General features: G+C 39.8%; 1 protein-coding gene across 4 annotated transcripts in view; it reads right to left on the bottom strand.

Annotated features, from left to right (window-relative positions):
• Positions 1-726: 726 nt before the first annotated feature.
• sulf2a (sulfatase 2a) overlaps positions 727-20,907 on the bottom strand; it is a 184,757-nt gene continuing 164,576 nt past the window's right edge. For 2 of the 4 annotated variants that reach the window (XM_061923865.2, XM_061923863.2), the window contains 9 exons: positions 16,240-16,336; positions 16,077-16,171; positions 15,930-15,989; positions 14,232-14,398; positions 11,108-11,250; positions 10,894-11,002; positions 10,793-10,826; positions 10,451-10,504; positions 727-2,923 (listed from right to left, as the gene is read on the bottom strand). In XM_061923865.2, the coding sequence (XP_061779849.2) occupies positions 2,893-2,923; positions 10,451-10,504; positions 10,793-10,826; positions 10,894-11,002; positions 11,108-11,250; positions 14,232-14,398; positions 15,930-15,989; positions 16,077-16,171; positions 16,240-16,336 (790 nt within the window). In that variant the 3' untranslated portion in view covers positions 727-2,892. The remainder of the gene's footprint in view (positions 2,924-10,450; positions 10,505-10,792; positions 10,827-10,893; positions 11,003-11,107; positions 11,251-14,231; positions 14,399-15,929; positions 15,990-16,076; positions 16,172-16,239; positions 16,337-20,907) is intronic. The other 2 variants (XM_061923866.2, XM_061923867.2) reach the window with 2 other exon arrangements.

Here is a 20,907-nt window from a genome sequence, read left to right as displayed (position 1 = left end):
ATATGTAATATTTACATATTATATATACAGTATATGATATATACTGATGTATTATATTATGTTATATGTTTATATAATGTATACAATATATGACAATGACTATGTACAATATTACAGTATATGTAACAGCTGCAGCAGAAAATAGACATCATAAACAAAGAGAGGTACGGTACTAATATAATGTTTACAAACTAACTTTGGTTAAATCACCAAAAATGATTCCGGGGCGCGGCCACCACTGCTGCCCACTGCTCCCCTCACCTCCCAGGGGGTAAACAAGGGGATGGGTCAAATGCAGAGGACACATTTCACCACACCTAGTGTGTGTGTGTGACAATCATTGGTACTTTAACTTTTAACAAACTAAGGGGAATGCGTTATTGGACACAGCAGGGCTTTGGTGGATGTTGCTTTTGGTTTTGCACAATTAAAAGTTCAAAGAAATGCACCAAATGAGGCATCTTTGGGGACCCCTGCATTAGGGCTTGTTGATAACTTCTCTCTGGGAGCCGAGCCACAGAAAAGAGCTGGAATTCCCATCACTAGTCTTTTTCTGTTTGCTTAATTTTTTACATTTGACTAAATAGGACTTCTGTACTTGAAATTATTCAACTTTTTTTTTAATCAAACAAGCCATGTCTAGTATATGCATGTGTAAGTCTTGAAGGAACCATAAAGCGACACTAAATGTTACCATACGGACAAACAGCGACCTCTGCTGGACACTTGGTGGTCAAACAAGACTTTATTCACAATGACTACCAGCACTCAGGCAAACTGCTAGAGGGGGGAAAAAAAGTGGGAGAAAAGGTAGATCGCTTAAAATCACATCATCAGGTTCAGGTACATAACAATTGTTGTGTTCCTCATAAATTCTATAGATCGATGTCTTCACAGTGAATCCTTTGAAGTGCTTTTCCCATGTAAAGAAGCAAAAGACAAATTGCAGGCGTCAGAATTTCCTCATTCTACATTCCTCTATCTACAAGTCCGTGTTTCAACTCACACAGTGAGGTCCGCCTCTTCGCTATTATAAAAATATTGTAAACATTTATATTAATTGCACAACATACATTCAATTACAAACTGTACTGTACAGCACACGTAGTTTCTGTATCATTATCCTGTAGCACCATGGTATATATTATATAGCAAGCTGGATGGAGACTGTGTGGTACTGACAATACAAAAGGTGGGGAATGGAGTTAACTATGACACAAATACACTACATTGCCAAAAGTATTTGGCCACCCATCCAAATGATCAGGTGTCCTAATCACTTGGCCCGACCACAGGTGTATAAATCAAGCAGTTAGGCATGGAAACTGTTTCTACAAACATTTGTGAAAGAATGGGCCGCTCTCAGGAGCTCTGTGATTTCCAGCATGGAACTGTCATAGGATGCCACCTGTGTAACAAATCCAGTCGTGAAATTTCCTCGCTCTTAAATATTCCAAAGTCAACCGTCGGCTTTATTATAAGAAAATGGAAGAGATTGGGAACAACATCGCCGACTTTCTGCACAGTCAGTTCCTACAGAGCTCCAAACTTCATGCGACCTTCCAATTAGCCCACGTACAGTACGCAGAGAGCTTCATGGAATGGGTTTCCATGGCCGAGCAGCTGCATCTAAGCCCTACATCGCCAAGTCCAATGCAAAGCGTCGGATGCAGTGGTGTAAAGCACGTCGCCACTGGACTCTAGAGCAGTGGAGACGCGTTCACGGAGCGATGAGTCACGCTTTTCCATCTGGCAATCTGATGGACGAGTCTGGGTTTGGCGGTTGCTAGGAGAACGGTACATTTCGGACTGCATTGTGCCGAGTGTGAAATTTGGTGGAGGAGGAATTATGGTGTGGGGTTGTTTTTCAGGAGTTGGGCCTGGCCCCTTAGTTCCAGTGAAAGGAACTTTGAATGCTCCAGAATACCAAAACATTTTGGACAATTCCATGCTCCCAACACTTGTGGGAACAGTTAAGAGCGGGCCCACCAGTGCACAAAGCAAGGTCCATAAAGACATGGATAACAGAGTCTGGTGCGGATGATTTTGACTGGCCTGCACAGAGTCCTGACCTGAACCCGATAGAACACCTTTGGGATGAATTAGAACGGAGACTGAGAGCCAGGCCTTCTCCACCAACATCAGTGTGTGACCTCACCAATGCGCTTTTGGAAGAATGGTGGAAAATTCCTATAAACACACTCTGCAACCTTGTGGACAGCCTTCCCAGAAGAGTTGAAGCTGTAATAGCTGCAAAAGGTGGACCGACATCATATCGAACCCTATGGGTTAGGAATGGGATGGCACTTCAAGTTCATATGCGAGTCAAGGCAGGTGGCCAAATACTTTTGGCAATATAGTGTATTTTGGAGGGTTGGGTTGTACCTGTTCAGGGCGTGATCAAACCGCCTCAATGAGGACATTCATGAGAGTAAAGTTCAACTATGATACAAAAGATCATGGCGAAAGGTCAGTTCTACAATTCAAAGTCCACATTCGTACAGAATTATTTGCACGGACAATAAGAAAATCTGCGGTGGGTGGTATTGCTAGGGTTAAGCGTGTGCCACAAAACTACATGAATGGGCAGCAGCAGCTCGGTCCGCTCATGTCCAGTGTCTCATGGGTGATTAAAGCTAATTCTTATTATCTACAAAGCAGTGTAGAACCAGGAGCTGGCGCATCACAGAGTGTCCCGACATTTGACATGTGGACGTTCTTAGTTGATGGGAGCTTACACGGGGAATGAAAAGTGTCCAGGATGAACGGTGTCTCCCCTCGCAGTTTCTTTACGCCTCCTGTCCGTAATCTCCGTCATAAATCAGAACCCAGACTAATGAAGTACAGGTTCCGGTCCATCGGCGTGTGTCGTGTGGTCGGTCGTGGGAGAGTTTAACCCACCCATCCTTCCCAAATCTGGCCCCTGTCAGGAGAACATAGCAAAGTTCACGTGTGATTTGTGGTGTTTACTACTTCACCAAGCAAGGCTCCGGGTCTGCAGTGGTCTGATCCTAGAAGTAAGAAAATGACAATACAATACAGCGACAGTCGACGTGATACGACAGGACAGAACAGGGCGTCTGCATTGCCATGTTTACTTGAAAGGATTGCCAGTGACTTGCGGTGACATTCATGGCTGGTGAGGCTGACTTATTTCTTAAACCTTTGAACCTTGCTCAGTGGCCTTGTGGTTAGCGTGTCCGCCCTGAGATCGGTAGGTCGTGAGTTCAAACCCCGGCCGAGTCATACCAAAGACTATAAAACTGGGACCCATTACCTCCCTGCTTGGCACTCAGCATCAAGGGTTGGAATTGGGGGATAAATCTCCAAAATGATTCCCGAGCGCGGCCACCGCTGCTGCTAACTGCTCCCCAGGGGGTGGAACAAGGGGTTATGTCAAACACAGAGAGTAATTTCTCAACACCTAGTGCAGGGGTCGGCAACCCGCGGCTCCGGAGCCGCATGCGGCTCTTTGATCACTCTGATGCGGCTCAGCAGCTTACTTGCTGAACCCCCCAATTTTCCCGTGAGACTTCCGGATTTCAGTGCCTCTCGCAGAAAACTCCCGGGATTAACATTCACCGAGATTTTCACCCTTACGGCTATAATAAGGGCGTGCCATGATGGTACAACATTTGGCGCCCTCTACAATCTGTATTAACAGCGTGCCAGCCCAACACTTGTTATACAATATACATCTTCTGCTTGCACACGTAAGTGACAGCAAGGCATACTTGGTCAACAGCCACACAGGTTACACTGACGGTGGTCTTATAAAACAACTTTAACACTCTTACTAATAATGCGCCACACTTTGAACCAAAACCAAACAAGAATGACAAACACATTTCGGGAGAACATCTGCACCTTAACATAACATAAACACAACAGAACAAACACCCAGAATCCCATGCAGCCCTGACCTGACTCTTTCGGGCTACATTATACACCCCTGCTACCACCAAACCCCGCCCCCACCCCAACCCTGCTCCCTCACACATCAACCCCCCCTGTGCGTCGGTTGAGGTGGGCGGGGTTTGGTAGCGGGGGGTGTATAATGTATCCCGGAAGAGTTAGGGCTGCATGGGATTCTGGGTATTTGTCCTGTTGTGTTTATGTTGTGTTATGGTGCAGATGTTCTCCCGAAATTTGTTTGTCATTCTTGTTTGGTGTGGGTTCACAGTGTGGAGCATTATTAGTAAGAGTGTTAAAGTTTTTTTTTTATACCGCCACCGTCAGTGTAACCTGTGTGGTTGTTGACCAAGTATGCATGCTGTCACCTACGTGAGCAAGCGGAAGCCCCATACAACGTGTGGCTGAACAGGCACGCTGGCTGTAGTGGGTGCTATATGCTGTACCATCACGGCACGCATGACGCCGAGCCATACATTTAAAACCCGCGTGACGCACCAGCCTTCAAATTCCACATAAAGGTGTAGGCAGCGTGTCTGATACCCCTGGTTTATACATAGCACAAAGCAAAAAAAAAAACTTTGTATGCATTGTTCTTTCATTTAAAATTTCAAAAATTGTTTGCGGCTCCCATTGTTTTCTATAATTTGTGAAACTGGTCAAAATGGCTCTTTGACTCGTAAAGGTTGCCGACCCCTGACCTAGTGTGTGTGTGTGACTATCTATTAACTTTGAACTTGTGCTCTCGGTTGCTCATTAACAGGATAAACATAAAAACTAAGAAACATTTGTGGTCGTACCTTTATTTGCATACCAAATTCTGTAAGTAATTGTTAGCTTGGAAATAACTACCAAGTGTGCAGCTGCAGTGTTTATGGACTTAACAAAAGCATTTGACACAATTAATCAGAATATCTTACAGTGCAAATTATAACGATACATCAGAGGGTTGGTCTTGAAGTGGGTATGATACTTAACGAATAGGGAACAATACGGGAAGCTAGTGCCGCATGCGGCTCTTTAGCGCCGCCCTAGTGGCTCCCTGGAGATGTCCGATAATGGCTTTTTTGCCGATATCCGATATTGTCCAACTCTTAATTACCGATACCGATATATACAGTCGTGGAATTAACACATTATTATGCCTAATTTTGTTGTGATGCCCCGCTGGATGCATTAAACAATGTAACAAGGTTTTCCAAAATAAATCAACTCAAGTTATGGAAAAAAATGCCATATTTATTATTGAAGTCACAATGTGCATTATTTTTTTTAACATGCCTCAAAACAGCAGCTTGGAATTTGTGACATGCTCTCCCTGAGAGAGCATGAGGAGGTTGAGGTGGGTGGGGTTGGGGGAGGGGAGGGGGTTAGAGGGTAGCAGGGGGTGTATATTGTAGCGTACCGGAAGAGTTAGTGCTGCAAGGGGTTCTGGGTATTTGTTCTGTTGTGTTTATGTTGTGTTACGGTGCGGATGTTCTCCCGAAATGTGTTTGTCATTCTTGTTTGGTGTGGGTTCACAGTGTGGCGCATATTTGTAACAGTGTTAAAGTTGTTTATACGGCCACCCTCAGTATGACCTGTATGGCTGTTGACCAAGTATGCGTTGCATTCACTTGTGTGTGTGAAAAGCCGTAGATATTATGTGACTGGGCCGGCATGCAAAGGCAGTGCCTTTAAGGTTCATTGGCGCTCTGTACCTTTCCCTACATCCGTGTACACAGCGGCGTTTTAAAAAGTCATACATTTTACTTTTTGAAACCGATACCGATTATTTCTGATATTAAATTTTAAAGCATTTATCTCTACCCTGGACCTCTTTCAGAGATGTAAGAAAATGGAAAAAGTTGAAGAAAATTTTTTTTTTTGTTTAAATATATTTTCTGTAGGAGGACAAACATGACACAAGCCTTCCTAATAGTTAGAAATCCCACTGTTTATGTTATACATGCTTCACTGACGAGAGTATTTGGCAAGCACCGTTTTGTCGCACAAATTTCAGCGACCCTTGAACTCATCGTACTTTGTTTGCATGTACTACTTTCTCCGATGCTGCGCAGAAAGACGTGTTTTATGCCACGCCTTCTTTGTCTCATTTTGTCTACCAAACGTTTTATGCTGTGCATGAATGCACAAAGGTGAGCTTTGTTGATTGTATTGATTTGCTGGAGTGCATATCAGGCATATTTGATCAATCCAAGACAGCAAGCTAATTGATGCTAACATGCTATTAAGGCTAGCTGTATGTACATATTGCATCATTATGCCTCATTTGTAGGTATATTTGAGCTAATTTAATATCCTTTACTTTTATCCTCTTTGTATATATAATTCAGTTTTGCATGTCTCATGACACATTATCTGTATGTAATATTGGCTGCATTTCTGATAGTTGTTTGTGTGCCATGTTGTTCCAGACCACAGCAAACATTACCTATCTTGCCAAAGATTGTAATAAAGCCATTAGAAGAAGACAGCCTGCCGTTTCCTTAAACTTGGACACACACATCTATACCTTTGGCCATTCTGAGCCAGTAATTTCCAGGAGTTATCTCATTCTCTGAGAAACCTCCATTTTACTAATGTTTTCCAATGTGTAGAATAAAAATTAAAATACAACTTTTCTGTAAACGAAGATTTGCGTCAGCCTTTGATAGTAGGCTAATATAGCTAATATAGACACTTACATCATGTGTTTCCTTCATTATAAGACTTATGTAAGGCTTTTAATTTTTTGCGGCTCCGGACAGATTTATTTTTTGTATTTTTGGTCCAATATGGCTCTTTCAACATTTTGGGTTGCCGGGCCCCTGAGCTAGGCGAACACACGTCTACAGCTGTAAATATATCTGGCGGCGTACCCTAATACTGCATACTTGCCAACCCTCCCGGATTTTCCGGGAGACTCCCGAAATTCAGCACCTCTCCCAAAAACCTCCCGGGACAAATTTTCTCCCGAAAATCTCCCGAAATTCATATAAACAGCATACCTGCCCAATCACGTTATAACTGTAGAATGATGGAGGGCGAGTTCTTGGTTTCTTATGTGGGTTTATTGTTAGGCAGTTTCATTAACGTCCTCCCAGCGCGGTAACAACACACAACAATAGCAGTCATGTTTTTGTATACCGTAAAGCAGTTCGTCTGCCGTAAACAGCAATGTTGTGACACTCTTAAACAGGACAATACTGCCATCTAGTGCATTTGATGAAAGCACTTTTGTGCGTGCCACACATCAATGCATCATCAGAGAGGGTGTTCAGCATGGTTCGAAAAATAGTGACAGAGAATAGAACAAGGATGGACAATTCAACCCTTAACTCAACAATGAGTAGATGAGTGTTATGTGTGTGTATATGTGTAAATAAATGAACACTGAAATTCAAGTATTTATTTTATATATATATATATATACATAGCTAGAATTCACTGAACGTCAAGTATTTCTTATATATATATATATATATATATATATATATGAAATACTTGACTTGGTGAATTCTAGCTGTAAATATACTCCTCCCCTTTTAGCCACGCCCCCAACCTTGCCCCCGTCCCACCCCGACCACGCCCACCCCCACCCCCCCCGAAATCGGAGGTCTCAAGGTTGGCAAGTGTGCAATACTGGGACCAGAATGGTTCAATCGCTATAAAAACGACATTTGTAAAGTTACAAAGGACTTAAAGTTAGTACATCTTGCAGACGATTTAACTGCGTTTTGTTCAGGAGAGAGCAGACAGAAGCTAATACTCTCTGTAGAAAGATGGCAGCGACAAGCCCGTGCCAGCTCACAGTGAGGCGAAGAACTGTGTGCCTATTCCTCTGCGGTTTATTGTCCCATTAGCAAATATAATGATGTCACACTTACTTTAAAGACATTGCACAGGGTGTAGAAAACCAATGTGTAGAATAGATTAAATGTTTCTGCTAACATTATATTGGCGACTACTTGCTAACTAACCGGACTTCAACCCAGTTTGGAAGAGGATTGTGCAATCACAGGGTAGGCTCGGCTCGCCGCAGCCTCATCTCGACCCTGTATTTATGGCATTAGTTTATTTTGAACATGCATACGGTTGCAATATGGTGCCTCACATATTTCCAATTTCTCATTACAACATGTCCGGAAGGGAGTAGGAAGATTCCGAGCTTATTTAATCCTACCCCTTTTGTGTTTTATAGTAATAACTAACATTTGTTGGTTCACCGCCTGTACTCAATCTGTGACACAAACAATATCAACGAAGTGAATATTTAAGTAAGTTGTGATTCACATGAGATGAATGAGACTGTCATTTTTTGATAATGTCTAGGATGTTTATCTGGATTCTTCTTCCTTGTACTTTAAACAGTTTCTTAAAATGGATCATATTGGTACACCGTTTGACTTCTTTGCTTAATCCCTTCCATATTTTAATTCCACATACTGATATACTAAATATTCTATGTGTTGTATGTGCATTCAAATGTTTTAAATGAAGATTTTTCACCAAGTTTATATATTTCTCCCCTTTTGTTGAGCAGAATTGTTGTACATTCTTGGGAAGCAGGTTATAATTTGCTTTGTGCATCATTTTAGTTGTTCGCAAATGCGCACAATCATTGAAATGGAATATATAAAAATTTAATGTTCTCTGTAACCAACATTATGAATGATCCTAACTAGGGATGTCCGATAATATCGGCCTGCCGATATTATCGGACGATAAATGCTTTAAAATGTAATATCGGAAATTATCGGTATCGTTTTTTTTAAATAATCGGTATCTTTTTTAATTTTTTTTTTTTTAAATGAAATCAAAATAAAAAACACAAGATACACTTACAATTAGTGCACCAACCCAAAAAACCTCCCTCCCCCATTTACACTCATTCACACAAAAGGGTTGTTTCTTTCTGTTATTAATATTCTGGTTCCTACATTATACATCAATATATATCAATACAGTCTGCAAGGGATACGGTCCGTAAGCACACATGATTGTGCGTGCTGCTGGTCCACTGATAGTACTAACTTTTAACAGTTAATTTTACTCATTTTCATTAATTACTAGTTTCTATGTAACTGTTTTTATATTGTTTTACTTTCTTTTTTATTCAAGAAAATGTTTTTAATTTATTTATCGTATTTTATTTAATTTTTTTTTTTTAAAAGGACCTTATCTTCACCATACCTGGTTTCTCCAAATTAGGCATAATAATGTGTTAATTCCACGACTGTATATATCGGTATCGGTAATTAAGAGTTGGACAATATCGGAATATCGGATATCGGCAAAAAAGCCATTATCGGACATCCCTAATCCTAACCAACTTTTTTTTTAAACACAATTAGTACATTCAAGCACTCTTTAGTAGTTATTTCTCCATATTTCTGCACAATAACTCAGATATGGTAACACTAGCGAGTAGTAGAGAATATGAAGTGATTTTTGGTCCAGAACATATTTAGCTTTATTCATATTCATTTTTATACACTGATTTTTTTTTACTCCTAATTTTTTACACACTGATTTTTTGGAAACTTAATTTTTTACACATAATTTTTACTGAATTTTTAAACAATTACTTTTTTTTTTACACATACTTTTTACACGCTGACATTTTTTACACTAAATTTTAAAACACTGATTTTTGTTTCAATAATCATCCATCCATCCATCTTCTTCCGCTTATCCGAGGTCGGGTCGCGGGGGCAGCAGCCTAAGCAGAGAAGCCCAGACTTCCCTCTCCCCAGCCACTTCGTCCAGCTCTTCCCGGGGGAACCCGAGGCGATCCCAGGCCAGCCGGGAGACATAGTCTTCCCCGTGGTCTCGTACCGGTCGGACGAGCCCTAAACACCTCCCTAGGGAGGCGTTCGGGTGGCATCCTGACCAGATGCCCGAACCACCTCATCTGGCTCCTAACATTTTCAGCATTATTTGATGTAAAAAAATTCAGTTCACAAAATTCAAACGCAAAAAATTCAGTTGCATGAATTCAGTTAAAAACAACAACAACTTTTAACCTCCCTAACAAATACTAGTTTTATATTATCATTGAGTCTCATCTGCCAACAAAGGTTGCACGTCACGGATGTTTGGATTGATTGATTGATTGAAACTTTCATTAGGAGATTGCACAGTGCAGTACATATTCCGTACAATTGACCACTAAATGGTAACACCCGAATACGTTTTTCAACTTGTTTAAGTCAGGGTCCACGTAAATCAATTCATGGTAATTTAAATGACAGCATGCTGTTAGGCCATATAGAGATTGAACAATATTGGTCCTAATATTGATCCCCAGTTACGCCGCAATATATATTTACGTGTGTTTGCTTATCCTACATAAAATACATTTATAAGAGAGTTCAATGGATAAATACATTTTTTATGCCTACCTTGACCGCAAGTCACTGATGTTTGCAATACAGGTGCATGGAATTTAAGTGACAGCATGCTGCTAGGCCACATGAGCAAAGTAAAATGTGGTTGGAAGTGGGGGGAGCTTGGCTAGCTACAAGAGAAACAGATGGGGGTATGACAAACTCACAGCGACTTGGAGGACGGTTTCTTCACTTTTGGCCTCTTTCGACGATGAACTGGCCTGAAGCATGCACAGCACGGTTATACACGTGAACAGCAAATGCAGACAAACACACAGGTGTAAACACACACACACAAGGACAGACAGCAGAGACAATTCATTAGACTTCATAACGAAAAAGAGCATTCTTGCATTGTGGCCATCACAGGCTTCTGTTTGAAGGGATCGGTTTCAGTTTAATTTGAGCAAACACAAGTTAAAACCGCCCTGGGGTTTCTTTTTGTAACATGAATTTCATCTGTGAGAGTGTGTCAAAGTAATCAGGAGGAAAGAGAGGGAACAAAATACCTGTATTCACTAAAGTAGTTTCGTTCTTTGCCTCCTGAAAAGAAATGGAAGTAACATAAGTCTCACTCCATCATGTTTGCCTCGGGCGGCTTCTTCCTCACCCTTTTCAGGGTTGCACTGCTTATGTCCCTTGCACCCACGCAACTCCATGAGCTGTTGATGCAGGGAATTCAAAGCGTCGCGGTCCAGGCTGCTGACAGCGTTCATCAGCTGCAAGCACAATACAAAAAAAAAACAATTTAAAATCATAAGGCCCCCCGAAATGGAAAGTCGGCACATGTTTGTGAGCTCGGATGTCATTTCCTGTCTGGATACCTGGTAGGGGTCAGTGTTGAGGTCGAAATACTCCAGGAAACCAGTAGCAAACTCACAGAAGAGGAAGTTGTGTGTGTCATTGATGGTCCGCAGGCACCAGTACGTGTTGTTGTTGGCGCTGGTGCATGCGCAGAATGGGCCCACTGAGGGAGGGAGGGGTGGAAAAACGGATTTAAGAACTTTGTTTTCATCATACCTGTACTGGGATGCTAAACATAGACCATGTTTCCACCGAGCAGCACAGTTTGGATCATTCCATTCTTCTATCTGTGGTGTTCTTTCCATACAACACACAGTATTTGTCGGAGTAAGGTTGTTTAGTGGTACCTCAACTTCAGAAGGTTTATTAGGCAAGCAAAAATAAGAGTTACCAGCCTCCCTGCCATTAATTGCTGTAGCAAATATCACCGGGAACCCCGTAACACAGACCTGGGCAAATTAAGGCCCGGGCAGTGCCGGCCCAAGCCTCCATGGGGCCCTAAGCAAAATTTGATTTTGGGGCCCTCTATTTCTGCCAATAATATTGATTGATCATTCACACACCTACTATAAACTCATTGCGGCTCTGGCAGTGTTGTTTACATTATCCTATTGTCAGCCTGGCATGTCTTTACAAATGACATGTCATTTATAAAGATATGGGGGTGGCCCAGTTAAGAACATAAATAATACCAATGAATGAACGAATGATGTCCAGAGTGCCACATATGGTTCCTAATCTTAAAATGTAGAAAACATTCAGCTACAAGAGTGGCCTGGGGTTGAACAGTCCAAGTGATAAAGCTTTGTATTTACAGTAAAAGTGTCATCTTGTCTCATCAGTCTTGTACATATTAGTCGCAGTCTACTGAAGTTAAATTCCATGTGTGTTAAACATAACTGGACAATAAAGCTGATTCTGATTCACTTTATTTTTGGTAACAAAAACCTGAAACAGCAATGTGCAAAAATGTTGACCTAAAATTGTGTTTTTGTACAATAATATATCTTTGATCATTTAGAAATCATCAGTCAGACTTGTACATGCAAAATATAAAAAATAATATTTTTTTGTTAATTGCTTTTGGGGGCCCCCTGGTGGCCGCGGGGCCCTAAGCAAGCGCTTAGTACGCTTATGCCTTGGGCCGGCTCTGGGCCCGGGGGTCACATGCGGCCCGTTCAGCTTTTCAATCTGGCCCGCCGGACATTCCCAAATAATTTTTTTAGATCTTTAAGATGGAAACTGTAGCTGCCATTATGATGTGCAGTGATGTTTTCAAATAACCATAAGTCTTGAACTATAAAAAGTATTTCAATGGTTGGAATCTGCGCTTTTGCATGATATACTAGTTACCATGGTAATCTAATTAGTTACTATGGTAATCTAAGTCACAGCAGCTCAGACGAGGCACCAAGCAGTGTGGGTGGGGAGCGTTTCATCAGAGTGTTTCCAGAGCGGCCAGTCTGAAATGCGGGTGTCAGGGACAGACGCGGAAGGAGATTTTTACAACAAAGTTCTAAAGCTTAGTGATATATTAGATGTATCAGATTGTTGGTGGGGTTTTTTTTTTACTCTTCGCGTTCATATTTCGCTGTGTTTGTTGCATTTTTGTTGCGTTTTGCTTAATTGTAAAATATGTCGATCGACAGGGGGTGTGACGTTCATATGTTGTTGATATTCAGTGTTTTAATGTTCATAGAAAAATGGAAAATTCCATTTTGTTTTTTAAGGCGGTCTGTCATCACGTTTTTAGCATTCAATCAGACATTATTGTGAGGTTTTGTATTAGTGTTCCTATTTTTTTCTCTAAATTTGGCCCCCCGACTCAAAATAATTGCCCAGGCCTGCCGTAACATATGCCCAAAACATCGCTCGCATTAATTCATAGCTAAAGATTGACATACATTTGTTTTTCCAACCATGGGAAGGCAGAGGGTGAGTGTGAAGGACAGTGCTGAGAAGAAAAAAAAGGGTATGAGATTCATTGAATTAATGAAAGAAATCATCAAAAACATGGCTGAGCATGTGGCTAATTTGTGCGTCTCACTGCTAGTCTGCGCCATACTGAAGCAGAATGCGTCTAACGCCAGTCACGAATGTAAAAATATTATTCAAACGGCGGACATTTATCCATAAAAAAAAAGAAGAAAAAAAAAAGGAAAAACTGCTGATGGTGTGTTTGACACAAGAAGATACCGTACAAGTCCAATCTCCAAGGAAAATAGATAGATAGATAGATAGATAGATAGATAGTACTTTATTGATTCCTTCAGGAGAGTTCCCTCAGGAATATTAAAATTCCAGCAGCAGTGTACAGAATTGAGATCGAATTTAAAAAGTAAAAAGTAAATAATGGGGGTATAAATGGAAATAAAATAGAAAATATAACAATAAGAATGAAAATAAAAATCAACAATAAGAATAAAAGTATAACAGTAAAAATAAGAACATAACAAGATAAACTAGGCAGTAGTGACCATGTTATGAAAATGTATTGCACTGTTAATTGCACTGTTTTTTGTTGTAGTTTATTTCAGTATTGTTATTGTTTTGCATCCCCTGTACTGCTGTACATTATCATTACATCACTTCATAAAACTGCTGTAGTTGTTGGTAGTACATTCTGTTGTACTCTTTTCCATACAGTATTTCTTATCTTAACGTTTGTTTTTCCTTTTAAAAGGCATGTTGCATGTTGAAATGATTGAGTTTTGTGGGGGCCAAACACCCATATTGGATGTAATTATATACACATTCTGTAATTATATACTAAATATATTGATGTACTATAATGGAATGTACACTATGGTATACACTAAATTAATTTTGTTAAGTAAGGTCATGTATTACATCTGACTGATGAGGCAGGACATTTGCTTTTCTGCTCCATAGCATGTTATTTTTCTTTTTTTATTTACCTTTGATTGATTGATTGAAACTTTTATTAGTAGATTGCACAGTACAGTACATATTCCGTACAATTGACCACTAAATGGTAACACCCGAATACGTTTTTCAACTTGTTTAAGTCGGGGTCCACGTAAATCAATTAACCTTGTTAGAATTGTATCGATAGAGTATTTTTGGATGTTGTGATCGAAATAAAGAATAAAGTCAAAAGTCAAGTTATTTGTAAGTTCTCACTTGTCCAGAAGGGGGCGGTCTGCCAGTGATGATTGTCATGAGTAAAGCAGGTGAGGCCAGGCATGCTGCAGGTGTCGTTGTTCTGTAGCCTTTTGAGGAATTTACGAAGTTTCTTTCTACGCTTCTGCTCCTTCTGCATCCACTGGGCCTTCTGCTTTGACGGCATTCTGACGGGAAGGAAAACACATATTATGACCCTGACACATGGAAATCTCTGCATTGATAACCAGCGCTCATTGGGTGAATGCTCCACAGCATTTACACATACGGTTTTCTACACCAAAATTCATCTATTTATTCAACTACTTCTTCTTCTTCTCCAGATTTTGGCGTGCTTTACCTTCCACATTTTTCACCCGAGTCAAACCGTTCCGACTTCAAACTGTTCAGCCTATTAAGGAATCGCGGGCTTTCCCTTGACAAATTCCAAAAATTCCCAGATTTCCCAGAATTCCAGGTTTTCCGGGACATTTTTCCCCATTCAAAATTAATTGGCCATTTTTCAAACTTCCACCACGTCCACATTTTTCAGCCTATTCAAACGATTCCACCTTCAACATATTTCACTATTTTGGAAATTCAAACTTCCTTTTTTCCAGGTTCAAAAAAATTCCAGGATTTTCCAGAATTCCTGGTTTTCCAAAGCCCTATTTCCACCCTTTTTTCTGGCGACTATTCCTTCCACATTTTTCAACGCATTTCAACCGTTCTACCGTCAAATCATTCCTCTTAATAAGGACAAAAAACAAAGTTGTTTTTTTTAACTGGAAAAATTTCTGGTTTTCCCGAAATTCCAGGAATTCCGTAATACCATTTCTCAATTCAACATGTTATTACTTCAACATTCCTTGACCGATTTGAAACATTTCAACACCAACCATTTCAACTTATTCAGACCATTCAAGTTTTTTTTTTACCATTTTCAAAAAAATTCCCGTTTTTCCCTAAATTCACAATTTTTTTGGGGAATTCCCATTGAAATGAATGGGACATTCTTCAAAGTTCCACAACTCCCACATTTTTCATCTGATTCAAACCGTTTCCACTTCAAAATGTTCAGCCTGTTCAGGAATTGTGTGCTCTACTTCAGCAATTCTAAAAATTTTTTCCCAGATTTCCCATAATTCCTTTTTTTTGGTGCATTTTCCCCATTCAAAATGAATTGGCCATTTTTCAAACTTATATCTCCAACCCATTCAAACCATTCCACCTTCAACACATTCCACCATTCGGGAAATTCAAACTAACCTTTTTCCAAGTTAAAAAAAATTCCAGATTTTCCCGAAATTCCCTAATACCATTTACTACTTCATCAATTCTTGCCCAATTTAAACAATTCCAACACCAACCAATTCAGCTCATTTAGGACATTCATGGTCGTAATCATTTTCAAAAAATCCCACTTTTCCCAAAATTCACAAATTTCCAGGAAGTTCCCATTGAAATGAATGGGAGATTTTTCCAAGTTGCACAATTCCCGCATTTTTCAACCTATTCAAACCATTCCAACATTAACACATTCCTCTTATCCTGGACATTCAAACTAACACTTTCCAAAGTTCCAAACATTCAACATTCAAACTATTCCTACATTCATACTACATTCTGTCAGCATTTCACTTCAACTTCAGCATTGGAGCATTCACACGCAATTCCTTCAGGAGTTGCCTCTTCTAGTTATGTTTAAATTACTCTTACCTGAGGGAATGCACGCGCCCAGTGCTCAACATAAAGTTTTCTTTACTCTCCAGCAGATAACTGTAAAAAAAAAAAAATAAAATACAAAAACACTGTAAAAATGGAGCACAAAAACTACGAATAAAGTAAAACCTTTCTGTTTCTAACCTGGGTGTGCTACACTGACACTCCTCTGGCCGCACCTTTTTCAGGTGACCTTTGACGTCACGCAGGTTCTTTATTTTGGTCTGCAAGGTTTCAATCTACAAATGAGCAAGCACCGACACGGCTTAGCATGCTTGTCTTACATTGTATAGAAATAAGCCAGTACCTCGTGCTCAATATGCAGCTTGTGGTCTTTCCATGCCTGCAGGGACTTATAAAGGCCACCGTCGCATTTTACTGTGTCGTTCATGAGAATGGAGCACCTGCGCACACCAAAAATGCAAAGGTAGCGAATTAGTAAAAACAGTAGAAGCCACTGTTTCCCACACATTCATTTATTTGGGGTAGCGGGGGGTGTATATTGTAGCATCCCGGAAGAGTTAGTGCTGCAAGGGGTTCTGGGTATTTGTTATGTTGTGTTTATGTTGTGTTATGGTGCGGATGTTCTCCCGAAATGTGTTTGTCATTCTTGTTTGGTGTGGGTTCACAGTGTGGTGCATATTTGTAACAGTGTTAAAGTTGTTTATACGGCCACCCTCAGTGTGACCTGTATGGCTGTTGACCAAGTATGCATGGAATTCACTTGTGTGTGTGAAAAGCCGTAGATATTATGTGATTGGGTCGGCACGCAAAGGCAGTGCCTTTAAGGTTTATTGGCGCTCTGTACGTCTCCCTGTCCGTGTACCACTCCGTACAGCAATGTTTAAAAAAATCATAAATTTTACTTTTTGAAACCGATACCGATAATTTCCGAACCGATACCGATAATTTCCGATATTACATTTTAAAGCATTTATTGGCCGATAATATCAGCAGCCCGATATTATCGGACATCTCAAGTTTAAATTTTTTTTTCTTTCTAAGTTTATATTTCCCTTTTGTTGAGGTGAATTGTTGTATATTCTTAAGTGGCAAGCTATAGTTTGCTTTGTGCATCATTTTAGCTATTTGCAAATGCACCAAATCATGTAATTTCAATATTTTGGATTCAGTAAATAAAGGGTTTGTATGTTCTCTATATCCAACAATATGTTTTATTCTGTCTGATCGGTTTTGTAACACTGTTAGCAAATGAAGTGTACTTTTATAGTTATTTCCCCATATTTCTACTCAATAATTCAGAAATGGTAACACTAGCGAGCTGTAGAGAATACGAATTTTCCTGACATCTACAAAGCAATTAGCTACCTGCTGCCACCTACTGATATGGGAGAGTATAACATGGTTACTCTGCCGAGCTCTAGACAGCACCGACACTCAACAACGGCACATTATTTGCGGATTATAATTACTGGTAGAGATGTCCGATAATATTATCGGCCGATAAATGCTTTAAAATGTAATATCGGAAATTATCAGTATCGGTTTCAAAAAGTAAAATGTATGACTTTTTAAAACGCCACTGTGTACACCAGGGGTGCTCACACTTTTTCTGCAGGCGAGCTACTTTTCAATTGATCAAGTCGTGGGGATCTACCTCATTCATATATATAATTTATATTTACTTATTTATGAAATATATGTTTTTGTTAACAAGTTAGAGGTGTTTAATGATAATGCAAGCATGTTTAACACATATAGTTAATATTGTTAATAAATTAAAGGTGTTTAATGATAATACAAGTATGTTTAATACATATAGTTAATATTGTTAACAAGTAAATGGTGTTTAAAGATAATGAAAGCATGTTTAACTCATATAGTTAATATTGTTAAAAAATTAAAGGTGTTTAATGATAATACAAGCATGTTAAATACATATACCGGTAGTTAATATTGTTAACAAGTTAAAGGTGTTTAATGATAATACAAGCATGTTTAACACATAGTTAATATTGTTAAAAAATTAAAAGTGTTTAATGATAATACAAGAATGTTTAATACATATAGTTAATATTGTTAACAAGTTAAAGGTGTTTAAAGATAATACAAGCATGTTTAACACATATAGATTCCTTTCTTTCATGAAGACAAGAATATAAGTTGGTGTATTACCTGATTCTGATGACTTGCATTGATTGGAATCAGACAGTGGTGCTGAGATAAGGTCCGCATTTTCGAATGGAGGAGAAAAAAAGTCCTCCTTTCTGTCCAATACCACATGAAAGTGGTTGGTTTTTGGCATCTTATTTGTCCAGCTTCCGTACTCCTTTGTATACACTTTACAAGAAATACATTGTCGGCAAACTCCGTAGCTTGCTAGCTTGTGCACGCCAGCTTTCTGAGACTCCTATTTTGTTAGCGCAACTGTGCAACTGTGCAGTCGGTCTTTGGAGTTTTGACGACAGGTACGGCGCCAGAGTCTGTTGAAATAAAGTGTTTCTCGCCTTCCAGTCGGTAATTTTAATGAGCTGGCAGCAGCCAGCGTCATCTCAGAAGACCCTCGGGTGCCGTGAATGTCAATCAAGTGACGAAAGTGACGTCATAGTGAAGATTTATGATCGCTCATTTTTAGGACTATTTTTTTAATGCCTGGCTGGTGATCGACTGACACACCCTCCGAGATCGACCGGTAGCTCGCGATCGACGTAATGAGCACCCCTGCCCTAGGGTAAACTGGGTGTAACACACGGCACACTGACAAAGCTTAACCTATTGTGACTATAACAATCTACAAGGTTAATGTAGGTTGCTTCTCTTTCCCCCTCCATTTTTCTGCATTCTTTCGTATCTCAAGTTATCATTACATATATGTATTGTTGCATTTAAACAACTGTATTGTTGATAATAAAGGTAAATTATTGGTATTGTTCATTATCAATAGCGCTATTTCTATTGGTATTTGTATTGATCCATTTGTAGTGTAATAATGCTCATTGTCATTTCTGTATTATTTTTTATTTTTTGCTAACTGCTTATTTGCTATTACTTTTACCATCATATTTGTACATGTCGTATTTGCTGATGTTGCTCTATTGTTGTTGTTGTTGTTATTTGCTGTTGTTGTTTTTGTCCCTCTGTCTAATCCCCCTCTTGTCCCCACAATTTCCCCCTCTGTCTTCTTTTTTTTCTATTTCTATCCCTTCCTGCTCCGGCCCCGGGTGCACTAAATGATAATATAAATACATTTAATAAAGTGAAATACAAATAAGGCAACAAGAGAAGTATCCTACACTTCTCTTTTGTAAAGTAAATCTGAACAGCCGAAATGGGCATCTACATCAACTATATGATTTGCCTGAGAAGCTGGACAAGACACACAAAAAAAAAAAAAAAAATTTTTTTTTTTTTTTTTTTTTAATAATGTAATGCGATCTACCAATACTACCGTTGCGATCGACTGGTAGATCGCGATCGACGTATTGAGCACCCCTGGTGTACACGGACGTAGGGAGAAGTACAGAGCGCCAATAAACCTTAAAGGCACTGCCTTTGTGTGCCGGACCAATCACATAATATCTACGGCTTTACACCCACACAAATGAATGCAAGGCATACTTTGTCAACAGCCATACAGGTCACACTAAGGGTGGCCGTATAAACAACTTTAACACTGTTACAAATATGCGCCACACTGTGAACCCACACCAAACAAGAATGACAAACACATTTCGGGAGAACATCCGCACCGTAACACAACATAAACACAACAGAACAAATACCCAGAACCCCTTGCAGCACTAACTCTTTCGGGACGCTACAATATAAACCCCCCGCTACATCCTACCAGAGGTGTGGACTCGAGTCACATGACTTGGACTCGAGTCATGAATTTGATGACTTTAGACTCGACTTGACAAAATGTAAAGAGACTTGCAACTCGACTTAGACTTTAACATCAATGACTTGTGACTTCACTTGGACTTGAGCCTTTTGAATTGACATGACTTGACATGACTTGCTACTTTCCCCAAAACCCAAAGATGAAAAAGTTATTCGGGAGCGCTCCGTATTTTTCATTGTGTACTTGTCTATCAGCGTTGCGTGTGTCAGCTGGTGTGGTCTCAGTACAACAGCCAATCAAATTAGATTTACTTTGTTTTCATCACACAGCATTCATCCAATCAAATTGCAGGACAACCAACGAAGAAGACATGTCCAAACCACACGCCAGTGAACAAAAAATGATACCTAAAATAATTTTGTTTGGGTATAAAAATTACGAGGTGGTCAACACAAAACGGTTTGCAGTATGCAACACATGCGGTTCAAAAATGACTGATGGAGAGGCAACAACTTCCAACTTCGTCCGGCATTTGAAGTTGCACAAAGAACGGTTAGTTTTGAATGTAAGATAACGTTTATTGGCTAAGTAACGTGACTTTTATTTGCTGTGTAGTTAAATCAGTGAGGCTGTAAACTCACTGCTAACGTTATAACGTTATTGCAAACACGGGAATCTGTTGCAGTTCACTACCTTATTCATACTTTTTGTTCAGTGATTTTTTTTAAGCAGGGTTACGTTAGTCAATATATCACACGTAACGTTAGACGGCGGTCAGCAGCACCGCGTATTTTAGCCACCTAAAAAAAGACAAAAATAGTAAAATAAAGATCAGTTAAAATGTATACTATATTATGAATATGTGTACCGTTTTAGCTAGCTTTCTGACATACTGTTGGTTGTTTACCTCAGTGGTCCCCAACCACCGGGCCGCGGCCCGGTACTGGTCCGTGGATCGATTGGTATCGGGCCGCACAAGAAATATATATATATTTTTTTCTTTTTTTAATTAAATCAACATAAAAAACACAAGATACACTTACAAGTAGTGCACCAACCCAAAACAACTCTCTCCCCCCTTTTGTTCTGGGCATTGAACATGAAGACTCTTCCTTCACTGTTCCGAGTGGCCATGAGAGTCTTGGCAGTGCCTGCCTCCAGTGCTCCAGT

Source organism: Nerophis lumbriciformis, linkage group LG28 (assembly GCF_033978685.3).
Source record: "Nerophis lumbriciformis linkage group LG28, RoL_Nlum_v2.1, whole genome shotgun sequence".
Classification (NCBI taxonomy): domain Eukaryota; kingdom Metazoa; phylum Chordata; class Actinopteri; order Syngnathiformes; family Syngnathidae; genus Nerophis; species Nerophis lumbriciformis.
This window is presented reverse-complemented; position numbering and strand designations above follow the sequence as displayed.